Source organism: Danio rerio, chromosome 21 (assembly GCF_052040795.2).
Source record: "Danio rerio strain M-AB ecotype USA chromosome 21, GRCz13ab, whole genome shotgun sequence".
Classification (NCBI taxonomy): Eukaryota; Metazoa; Chordata; class Actinopteri; order Cypriniformes; family Danionidae; genus Danio; species Danio rerio.
The window spans coordinates 1,058,916-1,086,327 of record NC_141041.1 but is presented as its reverse complement, the minus strand read 5'-3'; the positions used below and the strand labels follow the sequence as shown (position 1 = coordinate 1,086,327).

Below are 27,412 nucleotides of genomic sequence, written 5' to 3'. Positions count from 1 at the left end.
GATAGTTTATAAATGGGTAAATTACATTTGTTTTTTTAAATCAGATTATTTTCTGCCACTTAAGAAATTAATTAAAAGTTAGTTTGTCAATGCTGAAATGCAGAGCAACAATTAGAAAAACAAACAATTATATAAACTGATTAAATTGTATATTAAAAAAAATTATATAACAACTACATTAAATTAAAAATAAATAGATTTTAATGTATTTATACTTATGATTTAAATTATGCTGCTTAAACGTTTCATAACAAACTAAAACTCGAAAAGGTCCTTTAATATTTTATTTAAGTATTTAATTATTTTATATTCAGATGTTTTATTTAGACATGATCATGAAAAATGAGTTCATAAATAAGTGAAATAAGTTTAACAAACTTGTTGTTGATTGCTGATTGCTTATTAAGAGTCTTATTAATTTAATTTACCTTTAATTTGATTTAAAGTCTTTTTAAGTGAACTTGTTTACATTTTGTGTGTTTTTGTAATTATCAACATTATTATAATTATTGAAATATCATCATTTATTTGTTATTAATTACAAACCACATTAATTATTTAAATAAATAATCAAAAATAGATTTAAGTCAGAACCTAAATTAAAAGTTAATCAGTCAAATTAATTATTACAATTAATAATTATTATTCAAATTAATAATTACTTTGAGTATCAAATTATTTAAATACAGTGTTTTTTAATTATAACTTGTTTTTGTAATTAGTAAAAAATAATAATTAAGCACTTTAATAAATTAAATAAAGAATCAAATGATCAATCAATAATCAATAGATTTGAATCAGAAAATAAATTAAAAGTTTTTTAATTACTCTCAGCTTAAATGAACAAGAATCTGTAATTAAACCATTTAAAAAAGGCACATTTTTATGAAATAAAAAATAAATAATAATATTATTCCAGATTCTTTTTAATGAAATTTCAGAAGAATCATCAATCAATATTTTAATAATGAGAATTACATCATGCAAAACCAAAATAAAAGTCTGACTGTAGAAAGTGTAACTGATCATGGTCATCTCTCACTGATGAAATGACAGAAACATAATCAATATTAATAATAATAGAGAGTCTGAGGCGAGATGTTGAACTGTCATGAGACGTTCTGCTTCTGCGCTGAAATATGACCAATAATATTTAGTAAAATAACACTGTCAGCTGATGATCAATGGAGGAGGAGTGTGTCTCTGTGTGTGGTCTCTGCAGCGATGGAGGACAGGGTGTGTGCCCTCTGTACCTGTACATGTGATGTGTGTGTGTGTGTGTGTGTGTGTGTGTGTCAGTATCTGTATATGTGTGTGGTCTCTTCAGTGATAGAGGAGGTGTGTGTGTGTGTGTGTGTGTGTGTGTGTGTGTTCTCAGTATCTGCACATGTGATGTATGTGTGTGTCAGTGTCTAGTATGTGTATATGTCTGTGTGTGTTGTCAGTATCTGTACACATGGTGTGTGTGTGTGTGTGTTGTCAGTGTCAGTATCTGTACATGTGGTATGTGCTGCTCCAGGCTGAAGGGAAGGCCCAGTCAGGGAATGTGCTGATGAGTGTGTGCAGCGGCGGCGAGTGTTTATCAGGACCGCTGAAATAATGAGCAGAAATGGCCAACGAGAGCAGACCCTCATCAGGAGACGCGTCTGAGACCCCCGGCTGAAACACACAGCACAAACACACACATCAGCTGACGGAGAGCACCCTGTGTGTGTATCTACATGTGTGTCATGGGGCCCGATCATTCACCTGGCACAATAAGGCGCAAGACATGTTTGGTGTGATTTGCTGCTGTTTTCAGACCAGTGCAGCTGTAGTTCTCATGTTTTGCGTCACGTTGTTTAAATAGTAAATCCATCTGCACCACTCTGTGGACTCACCTGTGTGCTGGTCTATAAAGGAGGTGTGTTAAGGCGCATTGTTGGAGCGCTGCTATTCTGAGCAGCTGAAATAGACCAACAGCACCACTGACCAACTAAAAGCTGCTCTAGAGTCCAGCAGAGTGTGTTAGTGTGCGTTCACACCTGTGGATGGATTCAGTTGTTCTGAAGCAGAGATTGTTACAGTGTTGCTCTTTGCTCTTGGAGCGGTTCGCTTTCACACTGCACAGTTTCTAATCGGACTAAAAAGCTAAAACAAGTCACGTGTGAGTAAACTCTCCTCACATTGGTCAGAGTGTCAGGGTTTATTTTGCAGCGTCCCGCTCAGCTGTCAGGAGAGGTGGTGGTTTGGTGGTGATTGACAGGGCGTGCGCGCGTGTCTGAGGAGAGATGCGGTGGGGAGGGGTGAGAAGAGTGCGTGACGATGCCTATTTGAGGACCGGGAGGGAGACGCGAGATTACCGGGAGATCATCACTCGTTTGCGGGCATCCGGAGACTCGCGAAACTTCCCGCCATACTCATAATTCTCTCTTCATATAGCCGTAAGCCTATTACATATCCATAACACACTGTGATATAACCGCGCTCGGATCAAATCGCTTTCTCACTGCAATCGAACCGCTCCAGGGTTCGTTTCAATCGAGCCGAGACCACCTCACTCAAGCGATCTCGGAGCGACTACTTTGGCGTGGAACAGAGCACGATTGCCCTGTTCACATATGCCAAACGAACCGCGCTAACTGGGCAAACGAGACACGTTCCCAAACAAAAGTGTAGGTGTGAAAGCAGCCTAAGTTATGCACCTATGCAGGTCTAAACACTTACACACTGCTGATACACACAGGATGATCAGCAACACACAAATATGGCTGGTGATCAAAAAACTTAATGTCAAGCCTTGCTCACAAAGTCTGCCATGAGAATAGCAAATGCACCATGGAGCGACGCAACTGACTCTTAAAGGGAATGAGAGACGAGACTCTGATTGGTTGAATGCAGGTTATGTTCAAAACACAGGCAGCACTCATTGAGAGAATAAGCTCAACCCTGTTAGACCATGCACCGGGACGCAGAGCGTATTTATTCATTCTTAACATAGCAAAAGTGGATTCAGACACGCCCTTAATGCTTTTGCACCATGCACTTTAGACTCTGTGCTTAGATCATTAAAATAGAGCCCTCTATTATTAGACCCCCTGTTTATTTTTTCCCCAATTTCTGTAGGGCTGGGCGATACGGCAAAAAAATAATAAATCTAGATTTTTTATAAAGTTTGACCGATTCAAGATTTCTTTATTTTTTAATTGTGTAACTAGTCAACTTAAAACAACAACATGACTGAAGTAATTCTCTTCATAAGCAACTTAAAAACCATCTGGATAAGGATCATTGTATTTTTAATGGCCATGCCGTACATAAATTGGTCAACAAGATGTAAAGAAATGTAAAACAAATTCACGACTTAGTCAGCGCATCGACATATGATGCAGTGGCACGTCAGGGCGTCCCGTGTTCGAATCCTGGCTCGAGGACATTTCCCTACTCCCCTCTCTCTCTCCAACTTTGCTTCCTGTCTAAATACTGTCCTATCCAAAAAGGCAAATGGCCAAAAAATAAATCTTAAAAGAATAAATAAATAAATAAAACATTCACGAGTTAAATATCGCTGCAGAAGATTTGACTAAGATATATTTGTGTAAATATTGCAGTTGCAGGAATACAGAGGGATTTTTTGCTAGTTTTGCTGAGCCTGGTAAAGATTGGCTGTCAGCTCAGCTTTGACTTTGTCTTCTGATTGAATGTCAGGTTGTGTTGCTGCTGCCTTTTTCTTAAAAAGATACAGTGGAGGTAAAGCACTGAACATGGAAACTGTAAAGCCTAATTTAACCCAATGTGTGAAGTTGTGGACGTATAGCAGGAGCAAATACAAGCACCAGATGTGTGTCTAACATAAAATAATATATTTAATCTGTTTTTCTTTTTCCCCCTTTTAAATACCGATCATTTGATGCTGTTTGCTCCACTCTCTGCCTGATCTGTCTGGGTTTCAACTAGGTCTGCTAAATGACGTCATGGAGGCGGCTACTTTCATTTTCACTGCTACAGGCCCTCACCTCTGCTCGTGTTCAAACCAAAAGATCGGCGTAGTTTTTTCTCATGGCGGGTTTTTACGTCCTTCATACATGTTGAGATCGAGTTTATCGACTCAATGAGGGAATGTCTTGACAATCCACACAGACGTGACTCAGACTAACGCAACAAGTAAAATCCTACATGACTTCACGCTTTAACAGGCATTCAAGCAGGTCGCACACCAGAATCGGCACGACATGGCGCGCACATGACAGTTTAAAGTATCACACACCAGACGCACACATTCGCATGATATTTAACATGAAACTAATCAGATGGCGCTCTGTGGCGCGGATAAAATATGACCTGCGTCCTAAATGGTGGCTGGGCGGCGCCGGTGTGTGTATAGAAACCAGTTTAGAATTCTAAAATCCATGGCGCTGTGTGGTGCTGCGCGTCACAGAGCGGCGCTTCTAGTGTGCATCCTGCTTCATACAGAGAGTGAACCAAAGCGCATTGGTGCCATTATAAGGTATCAAATGTATATATTTTTTTAAAAATCGCAATTTCTTGACTTAATATAAAATAAAATCGTCGTCAAAACGTAGATTCGAATTAATTGAAAAAAAAAAAAAATCGCCCAGCCCTACATAATAGTGTTAATAACTCATCTCTAATAACTGATTTATTTTCTCTTCATCATAATGACAGTAAATAATATTAGACTAGATATTCTTCAAGACACTTCTATACAGCTTAAAGTGACATTTAAAGGCTTCACTAGGGTAATTAGGGTAACTAGGCAGGTTAGAGTAATTAGGCAGGTTACTGTATGATGATGGTTTGTTCTGGAGGCTATTGAAAAATATATAGCTTAAAGGAGCTAATAATATTGAACTTAAAATGGTAATAAAAAAATAAAAAAATGCTTTTATTCTAGCCGAAATAAAAGAAATCAGACTTTCTCCAGAAGAAAAAACATTATCAGACATACTGTGAACATTTCCTCAATCTGTTCAACATCATTTGGGAAACATTTAAAAACAAAAAAGGGGGCTAATAATTCTGACTTCACCTGTATATAAGAGTGTGTGTGTGTGTGTGTGTGCGCGCTCAGACTGACCTGAACCTCCAGGCTGAATCTCCAGGCCGGAGCGTCTGTACCGTGTGAGTAGAAGATGAAATATTCTCCGCTGAGGTCGAATCGCGGCGTCCCGTCACCGAAAGACCAGCCAATCAGAGACGCTCCAGACACCGGCAGTAGATACAGAGACATGTGAGTCGGCCCTGACACACAACAACAACAACAACACATGAGCAATACATATACACACACACACACATTTCAAGAATTAAAATGGTGAGAATACACTCAAATAAAATAAATAAATAAGCTCAAAAAGGGGTCACGGTGGCACAGTGGGTAGCATGAACGCCTTACAGTAAGAAGGTAGCTGGTTCGAGTCCCGACTGGGTCAGTTGGGGTTTCTGTGTGGAGTTTGCATGTTCTCCCCGTGTTGGCGTGGGTTTCCCCCACAGTCCAAACAAATGCGCTACAGGGGAACTGATCAACTAAATTGGCCATAGTGTATGAGTGTGTGTGTGTGAATGAGTGTGTATGGGTGTATCCCAGTACTGGGTTGCTGCTGGAAGGGCGTCCGCTGTGTAAAACATATGCTGAAATAGTTGGCGGTTCATTCCGCTGTGTTGACCTCTGATGAATAAAGGTAATAAGCTGAAGGAAGATGAATATTACTGAGGCAGAAGTGTTCACCTTTAGCCTCAAAGCTGAGTCTGAGCGTCCCCCATTCACTCTGCTGTCGGGACAGAAGCCGGAACTCCAGCGGCGCTTCAGGAGATACAGCTGGAGCCGGGAGATACCAGCTCTTCCTGAAACACACACCAGTTATCAGTGTAGAGCCTCATCCTGTACACATCAGAACATGAAGCACTAACGCCACATGATGTTTCTGGCCATTCACACCCACTACGAATTGCGAGCTGTGAGAAAAACAACACGCTATTGGCTGTTTTAGCAAAAGGGGAGTGGCTACTATAAGCTCCGCCCTCTTCATGTTTCAGTTGAGATTACATCATCATCACATGTCGAGCACTTCACCGGAGCTTTCAGACTCACTTGACGAGGAATTTGACGGGCAGGAACCAGGGGAAGCCGCAGTACGGCAGTGTGTGTTGGCAGCGCGTGCGGATGCTGTCGTTGAGCTGCGGGACGTGTGCGCTGATGTGCTGCATTCCTGTATAATCCAGACTGTTGATCCACAGACCAGAGTCTGAGCGCTCCACTGAACCATCCAGAGCGTGAAACACACGAGTGGTGTGCTGGAGACACACACACACACACACACACACACACACAGATATATACACACAGAAACACACAGATATACACACACAGACACACATATAAAATACAGATATACACACACACACACACACACACGCACACCAGACCCACATATTAACACACACACACACGGTCACACACACACATAAACATACAGACACACACACACACACACACACACACACACACACACACACACATACAGATACACACACAGTCACACACACATAAACATACAGATATACACACACACACACACGCAAACATACAGATACACACACAGTCACATACACATAAACATACAGACACACACACACACACACACACAAACATACAGATACACACACAGTCACACACACATAAACATACAGACACACACACAGTCACACACACATAAACATACAGATATACACACACACACACACACACACACACATAAACATACAGATACACACAGTCACACACACACACACACACACACACACAAAAACATACAGATATACACACAGTCACACACACAAACACAAAAACGCATGTACGCACGCACGCAGAGAGAGAGAGAGAGAGAGAGAGAGAGAGAGAGAGAGAGAGAGAGACGGACACACATCAGACATGCACATACACACATATCAGACAAACACACAGATACACACAAACACTCAGGTCAGAGGTCAGCTCACTGCACTGCTTTACCTGTGTTCACACACACACACACACACACACACACACACACACACACACACACACACACTACTGTACCTGGACGAAGACTCGTTTGGGTCGTGGGCTGGACGGATCTGCTGAATATGGGAAGAACAGACCACAGCCGACCAGAACAAACATCACAGCAAACACTGATCCCAGAGCAGCCAACATCCGCTTAGTGCTGCAGGACAGATAGAGCAGGTGCATCTGCGCACACGCATACACATACACACACACACGTCACAATGACACTTCAATATTTTATAATGCTCAAATTGGCATGGACATGCAACAGTGTCTGGGTGTTTCCTTATGCTGGATAAGTTGGCGGTTCATTCTGCTGTGGCGACTACCGTTTGATAAAGGGACTAAGCCGAAAAGGAAATAAATAAATGAAGTTTAAATGTATATATTTGTTTTGGATTGTTTAAATTTTTAATATTTGCATAAGTTTGAGCTTCTGAGTTTGAAATATTTGAATTTTAACGTCAGAAATTTGAATCTTCAGTTATGAATATCAGATCTGGAATGTCTGGACTGGAATGTTTGAATTAAAATATCAGAATTCTGAATATTTGCTTTTTTGTTTTGAATTTAAATTTTGGAATTTTTATTTGATCTTAATTTGTGAAATGTATTAAGTTATTTAAAAGTTTATATTTATATATTTGTTTTGGAATGTTTGAATTTGAAATATCTGCATGAATTTGAGCCTCTGAGATTGAAATGGTTGAATTTGAGTGGGTTTGAATGTTTAGATTTAATTGTGCCAATTTGAATGCTTGGATCAGAAATTTAGTAATTGAATTTGAATATTTAGCTTAGAATCATTTTAATTTTAAAATATTTGCATGAATTTGAATTTCTGAGTTTGAAATGCTTGAATTTTAATGTCGGCAATTTTAATATTTGAATTTAAACATATGATTTTAAATGTCTGGATTAAAAAAATCTTCAATATCCAAATTTTTTTAAATAAATGTTTCAATATTAATGTCTGAATTTGATTTTGTATGTCAGAACTTTGAATGTGTTATCTGTAATGTTTGAAATTGACAATTATGAACTTGATTGTTTGAAGTTTAACTTGTGAGCAGGAATATTTCATCTAAATGTGTGAATCTGAATGCGTAATATGCATTATACAGTTATGTCAGTTTGACTCACGAGATATGAGGACAGGATGACAGCCGCCAGTGTAATGAGGGCCGCCAGAACCACATCAGGTGGGATTTCAGTTCCACTGCGTCCCAGAATGGGTGTGAAGATCTCAAAGACCACCCAGATGAGGAACATGATGTGGACGTACGGCACGGAGAGACCCATCAGATAAAACACAGAGTACTGCAGAGACGCTCCTACACAACAACACACACATCAACACATGACTATGAACAGAATAATAATACAGGTACTAACTTAATAAGACCAAACTATTTGAATAAAACAGTTTCTGAATATCATATACCCTTTATAACTGATATGGCTGAAAATAATTTGCATTTGCTTTTGTTTGCTTAAATATTAAGCCTCTGGTAGTCTTAAGTCATTTTCAAATTACAGAATCACCAGAATGGTCTAAAACTCCCTGACTTTGTTGGCATTTGGTCTGAGAACACACACACACACACACACACACAAAAAAAGGCCAGGACTAAAAAAAAAAATAAAAAAAAAAGTCACACTTGTGGTCTTCGTGGTCAAAAATGCCCGCCATAGGAAACAAAAGGGAAATAAGCAAAAAAATAATAAATAAATAACATTCAAAAACATTGACTGCACCTTTGGCCCTGAAGTGTGTCCTGAGCAGCACTTTAGAGAGCAGAGGGAAGACCACCATCATCATGGGCACATATGCAGAACACAAGCCGTTTAGAGTGAGGAAGACCAGCGCACAGCACCACAACAGGAGACCCACGTCAAAGAAGAGCTCGGCCAGATCCACTGCGCTCACTCCCTGATACACACAGCACACACATCAGGACAGATTCAGTAATAATAATGATCAAATCACATGGAGTTAAATGGAATGTGTGGACTGATATATTGGGATTTGAATGAGTTGGAATGTTTGAATTTAACTTTTATTTTTACAATGTTTAGAATGAATTTTTTTTTTATTTAAATTTGAAATGTTTGCTTCAGGGTTTTTATTTCAATTATTAAATTTAAATATTTAAACTGGAATGTTTGAACAGATTTTTAGTTCAGAATGTTTTGGATTTAAAATATTTGCATGAATTTTAATTACTGAAAAAACTATTTCTGACATTAAAATTCAAATATTTCAATCTCAAACATTTAAATTCATGCAAACATTTTTAACATTAAAATAAAAATATTTTATTAAAAAAATACATTTTAAATTTAAAATGTTAACGACAGAAGTTTGAATTTATAATTCAAATATTTCAGTCTTTTTTGTTCAATTTATGTGTATGCTTTTGTTAGAAGTAGTTTGGCATTTCTCAAACACACACAGACACACACTTCTCTCTGTTAAACAGCATTTGGGCAACATTTTAATATTTTTATTTTAATTTTTAAATGTTTTATTTTATGCAACAATAATATAAAACAATAATAATAATAATAATAATAATAATAATCACATAACATTCATTCATTCATTTTCTTTTCGGCTTTGTCCCTTTATTAATCTGGGGTCATCACAGCGGAATGAACCGCCAACTTATCCAGCATATATTTTACCCAGCGGATGACCTTTCAGCTGCAACCCATCCCTTGGAAACATCCATACACACTTATTCACACTCATACACTACAAACAAATTAGCCTACCCAATTCCCCTGTACCGCATGTGTTTGGACTGTGGGGGAAACCGGAGCACCCGGAGGAAACCTACGTGAAGGCAGGGAGAACATGCAAACTCCACACAGGAACACCAACTGACCCAGCCGAGTCTCGAACCAGCAACCTTCTTGCTGTGAAGCGACAGCACTACCTGCTGCGTTTTTCATGGAGTATGCAAAGAGGTTGCAGTGCTCAGAGGATTTTTAATTCAAGGTTTTCTTCAGTTTCTTCCTCATTCCATAGTAAGGTTTGGCTTGAATTAAAGACAGTTTGCATGTTCCGCCTGTGTTGGCTTGGGTTTCCTCTGGGTGTTCCGGTTTCCCCCACGGTTCAAACACATGCAATACAAGTGAATTGAACAAGCTAAATTGGCCATACCATATGCGAGTGTGTGTAAGAGTGTGTGGTTGTTTCCCAGTGTTGGGTTGCGACTGAAAGGGCATCGGCTGCATAAAACATAAGTTGGATAAGTTGGCGGTTCCCTAAGTTGGATAAGTTGGCGACCCCTGATTAGTAAAGGGACTAAGCCGAAAAGAAAATGAATGAATGAATGAATGAATGAATTAATTAATTAATTAATGAATGAATTAAATAATTAATTAATAATGCACTGATGTGTTGAAACGGAATGACTGTTTTACAACTGCAGTCAGCAATATTAGATAATGATTCACTAGAATGTAGTGCATTATTATGTTTCCCTTATATATATATATTTAATATTTTTTTCATATTTGTTTACATTTTAGAGAGCAGATAAGATATGCTAATTAACAGTTTCTTGCTTAACTGTTTATTTACATTTCTGAATTGACAATTTTGATTTCAGTGACAAACATTGTTACTCAGGTGTGCTTAATTATTGTCTAATAATTAACTAACAGACTGGAGTGCATTATTCAGCATATCCTCAGGTCTCCAGCACCACTGCTTAATCGCCTGTTGAGATGTTGTATCTAAGAGTGTGTTAGTCAGGTGCGTCTCCAGTGTGTAGCACTAGTTTCCTCCACATCTCCTCCTCCTTCTGTTGTGTTCTGGTGTGATTTCTGACTGATTCAGCTGTGAAATCACTCTTATCATTGTGATATGAAGCTGTAATGCGCTCAAAACCTGCCGGAACTACTTTAGCTGTGGATTAATCAGGCAACAACTAAACACTTTAGAATGAGCCAATCAGAATCAAGCATTCAGCAGTGCATTAGTACAATCATGATTAGGGTCTGTTTACTAATGACTAGTGCTGCCAGATAATTAAAGGACATTCACAGTGATGCATGACAGAGAATCAGCTGACCGTATGAGCATATGAGGTCACAAGAGTGGAAAACCACAGTAAATCTGTCAGCTCATGTGACCGGAGGAAGTCATGTGGTGTTCCAGACGTCCATTAGAGCCTGGAGATATTCACACACTGCTGATGCACAACTGTGTTTAGCCCTTTAATGAGTTTAAGTTACTGTGGAGGAGGAACTAGTCGACTGGCGGATTCATAACATCAGACACTTGAGCTATTTAAAACTAATAAAGGAATTAATAATATTATATACATGACTATATAACCTACTTTGTAATAAACAAATAATCTGTGAGCATTGATTTTGTGTTAATAGCAGCTGAAATCACAGAACCGATGAGTAATATATTGAACTGCAGACTCACGGTGTAGTAGAGGTTCTTGGCCAGTGTGTGTATGAGGATGATCTTGGCGGCGGCGGCGGATCCGTACAGACAAACGGCGGCGTAGAAGTGTGTGTACCAGAACATGGAGCGACCGAGCAGCGTCAGGAGAAGAGCCACAATCAGCAGAGTCAGCAGAGTGACGAACCAGCTGAGGACACACACACACACCGCACACGCCACATCACGCAGGTAACGCACACCTGAGGACACACACACACATAATGTTACACATCCAGTGAGTTGACTGTCTCAGAGTTGACGCCAATAACGAAGCTATAACAGAGTTCTTGACAATAGCAGAGTTGGCGACAATAACAGATTTGGCGACAATAATGGAGTTGGCAACAATAACGGAGTTGACGACAATAACAGAGTTAACGACAATAATGGAGTTGGCAGTAACAGAGGTGACGACAATAAGGGAGTTGGCAGTAATGGAGTTGACGACAATAACAGAGTTGACGACAATAATGAAAGTGATGACAATAACAGAGTTGACAAAAATAACGGAGTTGAGGACAATAACGTAGTTGACGACAATAAGGGAGTTGGCAGTAACAGAGGTGACGACAATAACTGAGTTGGCAACAATGACGGAGTTGACGACAATAAGGGAGTCGGCGGTAATGGAGTTAACTTCAATAACAGAGTTGACGTCAATAACTGAGTTGATGACAATAACGAAAGTGATGACAATAACAGAGTTGACAAAAATAACAGAGTTGACAAAAATAACAGAGTTGACAACAATAAGGGAGTTGGCGGTAATGGAGTTGATGACAATAACAGAGTTGACGACAATAATGTAGTTGACACCATTAACGGAGTTGACAACAATAACAGAGTTAACGACAATAATAAAAGTTGTGACAATAACAGAGTTGACAAAAATAACGGAGTTGGTGACAATAACAAAGTTGACGACAATAACGGAGTTGGCAGTAACAGAGGTGACGACAATAAGGGAGTTGACGACAACAATGGAGTTGATGACAATAACATAGTTTACGACAATAGGGGAGTTGACAACAATAAAGAAGTGATGACAATAACAGAGTTGACAAAAATAACGGAGTTGGCAACAATAAAGTTGACGACAATAACAAAGTTGACGACAATAACAGAGTTGGCAGTAACAGAGGTGACGACAATAAGGGAGTTGGCGGTAATGGAGTTGAAAACAATTAAAGAGTTGACGTCAATACCTGAGTTTACGACAATAACGAATATGATGACAATAACAGAGTTGATAAAATTAACGGACTTGACGACAACAGTTGACAAAAATAACGGAGTTGACGACAATAACAGAGTTGACGACAATAATGGAGTTGACGACAATAACGGAGTTGATGACAATAACGGAGTTGACGACAATAACATAGTTTACGACAATAGGGGAGTTGACAACAATAACGAAAGTGATGACAATAACAGAGTTGACAAAAATAACGGAGTTGGCGACAATAACAAAGTTGACGACAATAACGGAGTTGGCAGTAACAGAGGTGACGACAATAAGGGAGTTGGCAGTAATGGAGTTGACGACAATAACAGAGTTGACGTCAATAATTGAGTTTACGACAATGATGAAAGTGATGACAATAAAAGAGTTGACAAAAATAACGGAGTTGAGGACAATAACGTAGTTGACAACAATAAGGGAGTTGGCAGTAACAGAGGTGACGACAATAACTGAGTTGACAACAATGACGGAGTTGACGACAATAAGGGAGTTGACGGTAATGGAGTTGAAGACAATAAAAGAGTTGACGTCAATAACTGAGTTGATGACAATAACGAAAGTGATGACAATAACAGAGTTGACAAAAATAACGGAGTTGACGACAATAACGTAGTTGACGACAATAAGGGAGTTGGCAGTAACAGAGATGACGACAATAACGGAGTTGGTGACAATAACAGATTTGGCGACAATAACGAAAGTGACGACAATAACAGAGTTGTGAAAATAACGCAGTTAGTGACAATAACGGAGTTGACAACAATAACGAAGTTGACTACAATAACGGAGTTGACGACAATAACGGAGTTGACGACAATAACGGAGTTGACGTCAATAAAAGAGTTGATGAAAATAACGCAGTTGATGAAAATAACGCAGTTGGTGACAATAACGGAGTTGACGACAATGACGGAGTTGACGACAATAAGGGAGTTGACGACAATAAGGGAGTTGGCGGTAATGGAGTTAACGTCAATAACAGAGTTGACGTCAATAACTAAGTTGATGACAATGACGAAAGTGATGACAATAACAGAGTTGACGACAATAACAGAGTTGACAAAAATAACGGAGTTGGCAGTAACAGAGGTGACGACAATAAGGGAGTTGGCGGTAATGGAGTTGACGACAATAACAGAGTTGACGACAATAATAAAAGTGATGACAATAACAGAGTTGACAAAAATAACGGAGTTGGCAACAATAACAAAGTTGACGACAATAACGGAGTTGGCAGTAACAGAGGTGATGACAATAAGGGAGTTGGCGGTAATGGAGTTGACGACAATAACAGAATTGACATCAATACCTGAGTTTACGACAATAACGAAAGTGATGACAATAACAGAGTTGACAAAATTAACAGAGTTGACGACAATAACGTAGTTGACGACAATAAGGGAGTTGGCAGTAACAGAGATGACGACAATAACGGAGTTGGTGACAATAACAGATTTGGCGACAATAACGAAAGTGACGACAATAACAGAGTTGTGAAAATAACGCAGTTAGTGACAAAAACGGAGTTGACAACAATAACGAAGTTGACTACAATAACGGAGTTGACGACAATAACGGAGTTGACGACAATAACGGAGTTGACGTCAATAACAGAGTTGATGAAAATAACGCAGTTGATGAAAATAACGCAGTTGGTGACAATAACGGAGTTGACGACAATGACGGAGTTGACGACAATAAGGGAGTTGACGACAATAAGGGAGTTGACGACAATAAGGGAGTTGGCGGTAATGGAGTTAACGTCAATAACAGAGTTGACGTCAATAACTAAGTTGATGACAATGTCGAAAGTGATGACAATAACAGAGTTGACGACAATAACAGAGTTGACAAAAATAACGGAGTTGGCAGTAACAGAGGTGACGACAATAAGGGAGTTGGCGGTAATGGAGTTGACGACAATAACAGAGTTGACGACAATAATAAAAGTGATGACAATAACAGAGTTGACAAAAATAACGGAGTTGGCAACAATAACAAAGTTGACGACAATAACGGAGTTGGCAGTAACAGAGGTGATGACAATAAGGGAGTTGGCGGTAATGGAGTTGACGACAATAACAGAATTGACATCAATACCTGAGTTTACGACAATAACGAAAGTGATGACAATAACAGAGTTGACAAAATTAACGGAGTTGACGACAATAACAGAGTTGACGACAATAACGGAGATGACGACAATATTGGAGTTGACGACAATAACGAAGTTGACGACAATAACAGAGTTGACGACAATAACAGAGTTGACGACAATAACGGAGTTGACGACAATAACGGAGTTGACGACAATAACGGAGTTGACGACAATAACGGAGTTGACGACAATAACGGAGTTGACGACAATAATGGAGTTGACGACAATAACAGAGTTGATGACAATAACAGAGTTGACGACAATAACGGAGTTGACGACAATAATGGAGTTGACGACAATAACAGAGTTGACGTCAATAGCTGAGTTGATGACAATAATGAAAGTGATGACAATAACTGAGTTGTGTGTGGTGTATAGTCTTGTACCCGCACCGCCGCTGCACTTGCGGCTCAGGTAGACGAGTGTTGCCGCAGCCGTCAGGTAGTTAATGATCGCGGCGACGCGGGCCGGATACGCCACCACCATCAGACCCAAAACATCAAAAAACACCATGTTCCCGTGCCGATACACAGAGGAGTCCGCCAGCTCATCAGACATCACCAGATGTTGGAGGACCGACAGGATATTATCACCTGCGCACACACACACATCAAACATCACCAGATGCTGGAGTACTGACAGCATATTATCACCTCCACACACGTGTATGTGTGCGTGTGTCACCTGCTCTCTGGATGGAGTCGGTGTGTATTCTCTCTGGAGTGTCATATTTGGTGTGGTAGATGAAGCCGTTCTCTATAAACGCCAGATCAATCCCTGCAGAAGCAGACCAAGAACACACACCACACACCAACTCAACAACCACAGCAACGTCTGCTTTATAGATGATCTGTTTTAGTAAGATTATACATCAATATCACTTATTTTCCAGCATATTTCTGTGATGCGGCTTCAAAACAACACGTGTTATACTTCTAGTTATAAACGAGTGTGTGAGATTATGAGTTTGTGTGTTGGTGAGTGTCAGACCAGGAATGTTGCCGAAGTCCCTGTAGATGCGGAAGTCTGTGTCGGAGGGAATGATGCCGCTCTGGAAAACCTCCTGCCCGACCACTGAAGCGAAGGGATGGACGGCGGCTCGGACATACGCCTGGACCAGCCACGGGTTCTCTGGACCTGACAGAAACACAGCAGCATTACCTCATTACAGGTCCAGAGAAACTAAACACATTTTAAAATAAAACACATTCAAAGGAACACTCGTCCGGTCATCGTCTGTAGAAGCACTGTCTGTGACTTCATTATTCATTTGTATTTATATTCTAACTTGTATATTACTGTGATGTACACGGAGATGACTGGGGCTTAATAGATGTCTAACTCCGGGAAGAGAGACCCCGGCGGGAGAACAGCACAGTTTTATAATTATTGCTGATGTGAATAAAGATCTGAAAGCTGCTGTTGAGTTGTTTGATTGATATTAAATCTTTCCTCTGAGGCTCAGTCAGTGTGTGTGTGTGTGTGTGTGTGTGTGTGTGTGTGTGTGTGTGTGTCACCTGTCTGAAACACCACCTCCTTCCCTCCGACTCCTGCCGCCTCCAGGTTTATAAACGCTCGGACCTGCTGAGCCCAGGGGTGCTGTGTGATGAAGCCGTGACTGGCCTGACAGAGACATAGCAGGGGAGAAACATTAACTGTGTGTGTGTGTGTGTGTGTGTGTGTGTGTGCGCATGCATGTATGGGAGAGCATGTGTGTGTGTGTGTGTGTGTGAGTTTGTGTGTGCATGTGTTTAAGTGAGTGCATGTATGGGAGAGCATGTGTGTATTTGTGTGTGTTAGGGATGTAACGGTATTGTAAATACCGTCATACCGCAATATTAATTTTTTTCGATATTACCGAAGTCGCATGACTCGGTAAAACTATAGGTCTTCTGAGAAAATTTGCTCAGGCGAATGAAGCGAACCGGAGGTAGCGAAAACTACAATCCCCATCATCCCTTGCGGTCTGTTGTCGCTACAGATCCAGTAATGCGGAAATGGAGTGTGCTGCTAGAAGCGGGGATCAAAAAGAGCTGTAAAACTCTAAGGCCCCTTTTACAAGAGTGCGTTTTAGTTTTAAAACGGCGTTGTAGAATGAAAATGATCCGCGTCCACACTCGCGTTTTACCCAGCGTTTCTGAACTGCTCTCCGTCCACACCAAAACGCTGAAAACGCACATCACGTGACCACACACACACTCTCGGGCAAGCGCTCCAGCATTTCTACCCAGATGAGAGCTCTGCTTGTCGGACTGCTCATCACGCATCTCCCGCTGGATCTAATCTCACTATATTTGCTAAACGTGATATTTCATTCATGTTGTTGTCTTTATCTAACGACATAGGCCAATTCCCTGACTTTGGTCATTGGAATCTATTAAGTTACTTCACGAGTAACATGTTTTGGTTAAGTGCAAAGATAAGTTAATGATTAATCCAGGTACATTGACTGATCGCTTGCCTGTAATTCCTACAATGTATAAACTTATTGTATGTGATACTTTTATAATTGTCGATTATTAAAACTGATATTCAGCAAAAGAGAGGGTGTGTTTCGTATTTTCACTGAAATTGAAAGGAGGCAGTTGTTATCGGCTCCGTTTTGTTATAAATATCCTCACAGTGAAGATGACGCTCATATATGCAGCACGACGCCTCAACATTTCTGCTGTCTGTTTTCTAATATTAAAAAGGAAATAGGCAGTTCCTTAAATCATGTTTACATTTTATTGTTGAGAAAGTGAAACAACGTAGAGTGATGTGAATGAAGTTATAAAGTACACTGTTCCCTTTGAAGATTTACCCGTGTCCTCGGTATGTTTTCCATATCAAACTGAGAAGGGGGAGACTGCAGCCTTGATCAAACTTGCGAAGTCTGAACTTACAAGAAGAGGATGCGAGACTGAACTGTGTGTGGGCTACTTAATATTGAGGAAAAGCCCCAATCAGAGAGGCGAACGTTTGCAGCCCCGCCTCCGTTTTCAGATGTCTCCGTCTTTCCCCATCCACACTGAGACGGAGCAGCAGCGTTTCAGAATGAAAACGGCTTCTCCAGCGTTTTCAAAAAGCTCCGTTTTCGGCGCTCGAGAAATAAGTCATATAAGTCATATCTCTCTTGTCCCAGAAACCTCAGTACCAAATGAGAGGGTTTTTTCTGTTGCAGGGGACATTGTAAATGCCCAGAGATACCAGCTTTTACCAGATTATATTTATATGATAATTTTCCTTTAAACCCATCTCTATCTAAGTGAGTGAGTGATTAAATGTTGAATGTGATGAGTTTTCAACAATACTAAATTAAAAACTTAAATTTTTTTTTACATGGTTTAATATTTTTTTGTTATTAAAATTGAAGTTCCTGTTTCAAAGCTAACAGATAGATGGCTAATTTGTATGTCATTGACACTTTTGGCTCTTTTTTGGAGTATTTTCATAAGTTTTGTTTTTTCCTGTAAATGATTCAATAAATACCGTACCGTGACATTGATACCGAGGTATTACCGTACCGTGAAATTCTGATACCGTTACATCCCTAGTGTGTGTGTGTGTGTGTGTGTGTGTGTATGGGAGTGCGTATGCATGTTTGTGTGTGAATGTGTGTGTGTATGTTAGTATGTGCGTTTATGTGAGTGTGTGTATGGAACTGCATATGTACTGCCTGGTTGTTTGTGTGTGTGTGTGTGAGTGTGTGAGTGTGTGTGTGTGTGTGTGTGTGTGTGTGTGTGTATGGAACTGCGTATTTGTAATTATGTGTTTGTGTGTCTGGTAGTGCATATGCGTATTGTGTGTGCATGTGTGTGTGTGTGGGAGTCTGTATGTGCGTGTGTGACATCATTAGCTGGATACATGGCATGTGAGTGTATGCGAGGTCAAAGGTCACAAGGTCATGACCTCTCACCTGCAGGATGTTCTCCTCTGCACCGTTGAACAGGAAGATGACGCCGTGTTTGATTGGAGTCGAGAGATTCGCCAGAGAGTGTAAAACCTCCAACATCACGGAGCAGCTCACAGCGTCATCACTGGCCCCTACACAAACACACACACACACACACACATATATACATGCACACATCATTATCATAATCTGAATACAATTACACATCAGTATTCATAACACGCACGCACGGACGCACACACGCACGCAAGATAGTAAATAAATGTGTTCCATCAATACAAAGAAGGCTGTTTTGAAAAAGTCAGCGTACAGCAACTAGACTATTAATTTATGCAAAAATGTAAATATGAATGTCCACACACAGTACCTGGACTGTTAATTTATGCAAAAATGTAAATATGAATGTCCACACAGAGTACCTGGACTGTTAATTTATGCAAAAATGCAAATATGAATGCACACACACATTACCTGGACTGTTAATTTATGCAAAAATGCAAATATGAATGCACACACACAGTACCTGGACTGTTAATTTATGCAAAAATGTAAATATGAATGTCCACACAGAGTACCTGGACTGTTAATTTATGCAAAAATGTAAATATGAATGTCCACACAGAGTACCTGGACTGTTAATTTATGCAAAAATGTAAATATGAATGTCCACACAGAGTACCTGGACTGTTAATTTATGCAAAAATGTAAATATGAATGTCCACACACAGTACCTGGACTGTTAATTTATGCAAAAATGCAAATATGAATGTACACACACATTACCTGGACTGTTAATTTATGCAAAAATGCAAATATGAATGTCCACACACAGTACCTGGACTGTTAATTTATGCAAAAATGTAAATATGAATGTCCACACAGAGTACCTGGACTTTTAATTTATGCAAAATGCAAATATGAATGCACACACACAGTACCTGGACTGTTAATGTATGCAAAAATGTAAATATGAATGTCCACACAGAGTACCTGGACTGTTAATGTATGCAAAAATGTAAATATGAATGTCCACACACAGTACCTGGACTGTTAATTTATGCAAAAATGCAAATATGAATGTACATACACATTACCTGGACTGTTAATTTATGCAAAAATGCAAATATGAATGTACACGTACAGTACCTGGACTGTTAATTTATGCAAAAATTTAAATATGAATGTACACGTACAGTACCTGGACTGTTAATTTATGCAAAAATTTAAATATGAATGTACACGTACAGTACCTGGACTGTTAATTTATGCAAAAATTTAAATATGAATGTACACACACAGTACCTGGACTGTTAATTTATGCAAAAATTTAAATATGAATGTACACACACAGTACCTGGACGGTTAATTTATGCAAAAACGTAAATATGAATGTCAACACAGAGTACCTGGACTGTTAATTTATGCAAAAATGCAAATATGAATGTACACACACATTACCTGGACTGTTAATTTATGCAAAAATGCAAATATGAATGTACACGTACAGTACCTGGACTGTTAATTTATGCAAAAATTTAAATATGAATGTACACGTACAGTACCTGGACTGTTAATTTATGCAAAAATTTAAATATGAATGTACACGTACAGTACCTGGACTGTTAATTTATGCAAAAATTTAAATATGAATGTACACACACAGTACCTGGACTGTTAATTTATGCATGAATGTAAATATGAATGTACACGTACAGTACCTGGACTGTTAATTTATGCAAAAATTTAAATATGAATGTACACGTACAGTACCTGGACTGTTAATTTATGCAAAAATTTAAATATGAATGTACACGTACAGTACCTGGACTGTTAATTTATGCAAAAATTTAAATATGAATGTACACACACAGTACCTGGACTGTTAATTTATGCATGAATGTAAATATGAATGTACACGTACAGTACCTGGACTGTTAATTTATGCAAAAATGCAAATATGAATGCACACACACAGTACCTGGACTGTTAATTCATGCATGAATGTTAATATAGGTGTAAGCGTGCAGCACCTGGACTGTTGGCCACTGAGTCGAAGTGGCAGTTAGCGAGCATGAAGTGCTGTGCGGAGCTCTTGGGCTCCAGCTTGACGGCGATGTTGGTGACGCGGTCGTAATAACTGGTGAATCCGCCAAGGAAGTCGATGCTGAAGGAGCCGGTGGGCTTCTGGACGTCCACTGTGATAGAGTGAGGGCCCGAGCGGCTCTCAGAGCGGATCTGCTCAATCTGCTCCAGCAAATAATTCACTGTCAGGATCTCATTCTCTGGGCTGCCCACGGTGCGAGGACCCACACTGGTGATCTGATCCAGATGCTTCCTGATGCACACAAACACAACACAACTTTACATGCATGCATGCGCACAGCATGATTAATAAAGCACATTAAGAAAATAAATTGTTTTTTCAGCCATTTTAATTGAATGCATATCTTCTTTTCTCCTTCTTCATTAACATTTTCCCCAAATTTGGAAATATCTATAAAACTATGCTGTTAATAATAATAGTTATGATGATCTGCTCTAAATGCTTCCTCATGCACACAACGCTTGCACAATATGATCAATACAGTGCATTAGAAAAAAATACCTTTCTTAACGATTGTTTTTCCTTCTTTCCCTCCTCTTTTTATTTTTATACATCACATGCATTATATTTTTTTCTTTTTTTTCATATTTGTAGTGAATGAAAATAGTTTTTCTTACTTTAGATCATTATTATTCTTCATATAAATACTATTATTATCAACAACAACAACCACCAGAAAACCCTTCTATAAAATCTTATAAAAATATAACGCTTTACACTTTTAAACATGTTTTTACTAGAGGTTTTGTATATATATGTATATATGGTAACACTTTACAATAAGGTTCATTAGTTAATGCATTTACTAACATGAACTAATCATGAACAACACATGTACAGCCTTTATTAATCATAATTGAACATTTACTAATGCATTAATAACATTCATGTCCATGCTTGTTAACATTAGTTAATGCACCAGGAGTAAACAAACTAACAATGAACAACAGTATTTTCATTAACTAACGTTAACTAACATGAACAAATACAGTAGTAGATGCATTGTTCATGTTATGTTTATTGTAAGGTCCACCCAGTTCGTCCAATGGCGGTGTCCACTGGTGGATGAGGGTTCAATGCCTGTTCAGTCTTTCCACTGCACAATGTTGATTTACTTTAAACTTAACTCATATCTGACTCTAATTTGAGTATGAGGTGGTTTAGAATATTAATATATTTATCTTTAGTTTTATCTGACTCCAATCATAAAACATTAAGAAGATTATATCAATATGTAATTTAGATGAATGTTTGAACCTTTTGTCTTCACTCGTAACTCTTACATTTGTTCATTCGGGTGCTCATGTCGCTCAGAGAAATCGCCTCGGCCGATGGCATCCCACACGGTCACACTCTGGTCAGTGTTGAATATTTAGCAGAGGTAATTGACTACTACTTTTAGATGGCCGCTCCCATGCTTGCTCATTCTAAAGTATTTTTAGTTAGTCCTCCTTAGATGTACACACTTGAGAAAAGACAATATCATTTGCAATCAGAGGTTAGGGCATTATTATAAATGTAACTGACTACCGACAACTCTATAATCATTTTTGTTTCACCAAGTCCATGGTTTCCCATATTAACTTAATTTAGAATAATATTACTTTCAAATAAAGTTTGGGTACCCAATCTAGGTTAGCCGTGCAACCCCTTGTTGTCCTAGACGGAAGTTAACGCCCTTTCCACCTAAGTACACTTGAATTAATATCAAGAGTCAGTCGAGTCCCTAAAATACATTTAGTGTGCCCAATGCTCCATCTCAACTGGACTCTAGTCCGTCTACTGACCTAACACAGGAAGTGCAGAAACAAGGATACAGCGTAATCTACTGGAATGAATAATTTCAGAGTGAGCAAAATATGTTCAAACATTACAATTTATTAGTCAGGTAAATGTGCATTATGCCAATTGATTCAGTCAATTCATAAACCATCAATACAAAACATCAAATTATCAAGGATAAATCCAAGATTAAAAGATGCAGACCTGACTTCAAAATATACATAACATGGAGCGTTAGAGTTCATATACATATATATATATATAGAGAGAGAGCTTATATATGTGTGTGCATATATTTGTATATTATTGCATGTATTGTTTTTCTACTTGTGTGTTCCTCATACAAATATTTTCCTGCTTTGTTTAATAGTTTGTTCTGCTTTATTTCATTAATCAAAAAATGATTTAATGCTAATTATGAAAACTTATTGTTGTGGTAGGATAGGCAAACAAAACACTGAAAATGCCCTCTGGTTATCACCTAAATGTAATATTTATTAATTTTAATTGATTAAAATTGTATTTAATATGCTCTTGTCTAAAACAATTCACTGATGTTTTAAGGCATCACTTTTAAAACTGTAGCAGCAGTTTATTTACTGTCAATATACTATTGTTGATCTTATTAAAAGCCTGAATTAGTTATTTTTATTTAGCATATTCTCAGTTTGAGTTGTTTTATTTTGTTGTTGTTCTTACATAGGCCTACACAGCTTCATGAGTTTTTATTTTAGTTTAGTTACAGCAAGTGAAAATGAAAATATAACTATAATAATAATATTAATCTTGCCATCTCCAGATTGGAGGAAAGTCCTTACCCCAGGTGGAGGAGTTCAAGTATGTTGGGGTTTTGTTCACGAGTGAGGGAAGGATGGAGCGTGAGATTGACAGGCGGATTGGTGCAGCATTAATGCAGTCAATGTACTGGTTCATTGTGGTACTCTCATCTATACTCTCTACTCTCACCTATGCTCATGAGCTTTGGTTCATGACCGAGAAGACAAGATCTCGGATACAAGCGGCCGAAATGAGCTTCCTCCTCAGGGTGGCAGGGCGCACTCTTATGGATAGGGTGAGGAGCTCTGACACTCGGGAGGAGCTCAGAGTAGAGCCGCTGCTCCTCCACATCCAGAGAAGTCAGCTGAGGTGGCTCAGACATCTGTTTCAGATGCCTCCTGGATGCCTGCCTAGGGAGGTGTTCCAGCCATGTCCCACCAGGAGGAGTCCTCCGGGAAGACCAGGGACACACCAGAGGGACTATGTCTCTCGCCTGGCCTATGAACGCCTCGGGATCCCCCAGGAGGAGCTGGAGGAAGTGTCTGGGGAGAGGGAAGTCTGGAGTTCTCTCCCAATACTGCTGCCCCACGACCCAGCCCCGGAAAAGCGGCAGAAAGTGAAGGAATTTTATGAATGAAATATTAATACAATGAAAATATTAATAACAACAGTGAAAATAACACATTTTATACATCTTATTTTATTTCAGTTAATGCTTATTTCATGTAGCATAAAATGTTTTGTTTGTTTATTTTGAGCTCTTTAATTTACTATAACTCCATCTGAAAAATGAAATAATGTCCATTATCTGTCCCCAAGTTTACTTTAAATAAATATATCATGCATGTAAATAATTAGAGTATAACATTTATAAAAAGATTCTACATTTCTTACGGTTCTATATCTGTACAACTCTGGTTTGCACTCATTGCCATATGCCCTTAATGTCTTTGTATTGTATTGTATTGTAGTGATTACACATTTTTATTTTTTTATTCTTTAGATCACATTTTATGTATATATTTAGACAAATTTTTAGGTATATATTTAGATTACATTTTAGGTAGATTTGTTCTGACTTTTTGTGTTAACATTATATGTTGGGCACCTAGGGCCTGACAGTACTGTAATTTCGATTCTCTATATGTCCTGTACATGTGGTTAAATTGACAATAAAGCTGACTTTGACATTTTCTACCTAAATTCCTAAAATTCCTCAGATGTTGTTTTCTTTCTTTGTTTGCTTAAAGCTGCAGTTGATATTTGCTAAATGCTCTCAATGCTACACTACTTCTAATTACTACATAATAACTCTCTTTAGACTCTTTTAATATGTTCTGCTGAGCAATATTTCTGACCAGGCAAGCCTTTAACCACGGTAGCTAGTTGTGCACCATAAATCAGCGTTATTAGTTACCATTATCATAGCAACACAGTAAAATAAACACCACAACCGCCATCAAAAACAATGCAAGCATCATCAGTAACCATAGCAAAATAACATCAGCGACTGCACGCAAACAAAGAACTCAGTACAATACATATTACTGCTCAACATTGATTATAAATACAGGATAACTAATCTAAAATTGACATACATGTAATAATTAAAAAAACAAGATCTTTAAATTCCACAATTAAATCAGTTCTGGAGTTTATCACACTCTAAACCAGCAGGAGTGTACACTATAATAATCATGTTATTTTTAAATGTGCCAGCGGAGTGTGATTTACCAGGGTATTACCACAGTACTGTGAGGGCTGTGGACTGTGTGCTTTATAACTGCAGCTGAAAGACTGATCCAGCTTGCTTGTTTATGTCTACAGTCGTCAGTGTGGAGTGTGTGTTGTTATTGTATACAGTGATCAGAGTGTGTGTGATGTATACAGTGTTTAGCATGAGTGTAGGTTAAGTCTACAATACTCAGTGTAAGCGTTGGTTGTTTGCTAGTGTTTACAGTAGAGTTTGTGTTGTGTGTCTCTGTCTCTAGTACTCACTGTGTGCGTGTGTGTGTGTGTGTGTGTTTGTCTTTGCATAGAGTAGTTAGTTTGTGTTGTTTGTTGTATAGTCTTCAATGTGTGTGTGTTGCTTGTCTGTTTATGGCTTTAGTACTCAATATCTGTTGTTTGTGTGTGTGTGTGTGTGTGTGTGTACAGTAGGTGTTGTTTGTTGTGTAGTCTTCAATGTGTGTGTGCAGTTTATAAAGTCCTAAAGTGTGTTGTTTGTCTTTCTATGTATTAAGTATTAGCTGTGTGTGTTGTTGTTATTGTTTGTTAATGTATATAGTATTAACTGTGTGTGTGTGTTGATATTTTATGTCTCTAGTATTCACTGTGTGTGTGTGTGTGTGTGTTGTTATTGTTTTCTGATGTTTCTAGTATACACTGTGTGTATGTGTTGTTGTTATGTATGTATACAGTAGTTGTCAGTGTGTGTCGGGTATGTATACAGTAGTCAGTTTGTGTGTTGTCTGACTGTGTGTGTGTGTGTGTGTGTGTGTGTGTGTGTGTTTTTAGGTAGCCTATACAGTACTCAGTGTGTGTTGCTTGCCTGTGTCTCTATGACTCATTGTGTGTGTGTGTGTGTGTGTGTGTGTGTGTTGTTTGTTTGTGTATACAGTAGTGTTTGTTGTATAGTCTGTAATAAGTGTGTATTATTTATGACTAAAGTTCTCAGTGTGTTTATTTGTCTGTTTGGTGTTTATGTCTCTAGCATTTATATTGTGTTTGTCAGTTTATGGCTCTAGTATTTAATGTGTGTGTGTGTGTGTGTTGTTTGTCTTGATTATGTATACAGTAGTCATCAGTGTGTGTTGTGTTCCTGTTTATGTAACTAGTACTCAGTGTGTGTTCTTTATTTGTTTATGTACACAGTAGTTGTGTGTTGTTTATGAAAACATTCCTCTGTGTGTGTGCTGTCTTACTGTGTGTTTTCAGCAAGCCTATTCAGTACTATTGTGTGTTGTTTGTTTCTGTCTAGTCACTGTGTGTTGTTTGTTCATGTATAAATAATCATGTGTTGTTTGTTGTGTAGTCTTTGATGTGTGTTTATGTATACAGTAGTCAGTTTGTGTGTTGTTTATGTTTACATTCCTCTGTGTGTGTTTGTTTTTTTAGGTAGCCTATACATTACTCTGTTACATTGTCTAGTGTTCACTGTATCTGTTGTTTGTTTCTGTCTCTCGTACTCAGTGTGTGCGTTTTATTTTGTTTTTGTCTGTCGTTCTCGTGTGTGTATTGTGTGTGTGTTGTCAGCTGTCCCTGGCTGCAGATGATGTGTTGTGTGTTGTATTGTTTGTTGGTGTTTTGTGTGCGTGGTGTTGTTGTTGCTTTATTGTGAGAGTTGTGTATTGTGTGTACCTGGCTCTGAGGGCGTTAAAAGTGCCCGGGCTGCGAATAATAAGCTGCTGCACCGACAGATGAACCAGCGTCCACAGCAAACAAACGAAGCCGAGCAGCAGCAGCACCGCCCGGGCTTCCGTCAGCAGCGGTCCGCTTCCCGGAGCCCGGAGCTTCAGCCTGCGGAGCCCATTCAGAGAGTCTGGTCGCTGGCTCTGCTGGTTTTCCTGGTTGTTTTGATTCTGGTTGCTGTGGTTCTGTTGGGTTCTGATCCTACGGATTGTCGTGTCTCTCTCCATCTTTCCTGCTGCTGTCAGCGGGAACGGAAGCTGCGGAGGGACAAACTTCAGCAGTGAACTCCAGCACTGCGGTCAGGGGGAGGGGCCACACACCTAAACCACGCCCATATAAACAGAAGACCTGCCTTCTCACTTTAAATAATCCACCACTGCCTCCTGCTGTGTGTTTACACTCACTACACACACTTCCCATTATTCCTTCAGCAATATCATTCATTCATTCATTTATTTTCCTTCGGCTTAGTCCCTTATTTATCAGGGGTCGTAATGAACCGCCAGTAATATTGCCCCTT

At 38.9% G+C, this 27,412-nt stretch overlaps 1 protein-coding gene across 1 annotated transcript; it reads right to left on the bottom strand.

Annotated features, from left to right (window-relative positions):
* Positions 1-910: 910 nt before the first annotated feature.
* ermp1 (endoplasmic reticulum metallopeptidase 1) lies at positions 911-27,159 on the bottom strand. The gene is made up of 15 exons (XM_087300472.2): positions 26,842-27,159; positions 20,849-21,153; positions 18,822-18,949; positions 16,441-16,546; positions 15,914-16,060; positions 15,608-15,700; positions 15,310-15,516; positions 11,499-11,719; positions 8,807-8,981; positions 8,192-8,382; positions 7,079-7,231; positions 6,092-6,294; positions 5,729-5,844; positions 5,078-5,241; positions 911-1,659 (listed from the first exon to the last, which is right to left on the bottom strand). The coding sequence occupies exons 1-15, from the start codon at positions 27,117-27,119 to the stop codon at positions 1,486-1,488; spliced, it is 2,661 nt and encodes an 886-aa protein (XP_087156598.1). The 5' UTR covers positions 27,120-27,159; the 3' UTR covers positions 911-1,485.
* Between the last annotated feature and the right edge of the window lie 253 nt (positions 27,160-27,412).

Excerpts from the sequence above, each read along its gene's own strand:
- ermp1 (XM_087300472.2), bottom strand. The coding sequence starts at position 27,119 with ATGGAGAGAGACACGACAATCCGTAGGATCAGAACCCAACAGAACCAC. Across the intron at positions 16,061-16,440 it reads GGAGGTGGTGTTTCAGACAG|GTCCAGAGAACCCGTGGCTG; the intron begins GTGACACACACA and ends TGTTTCTGTCAG. Across the intron at positions 15,701-15,913 it reads GGACTTCGGCAACATTCCTG|GGATTGATCTGGCGTTTATA; the intron begins GTCTGACACTCA and ends CTGCTTCTGCAG.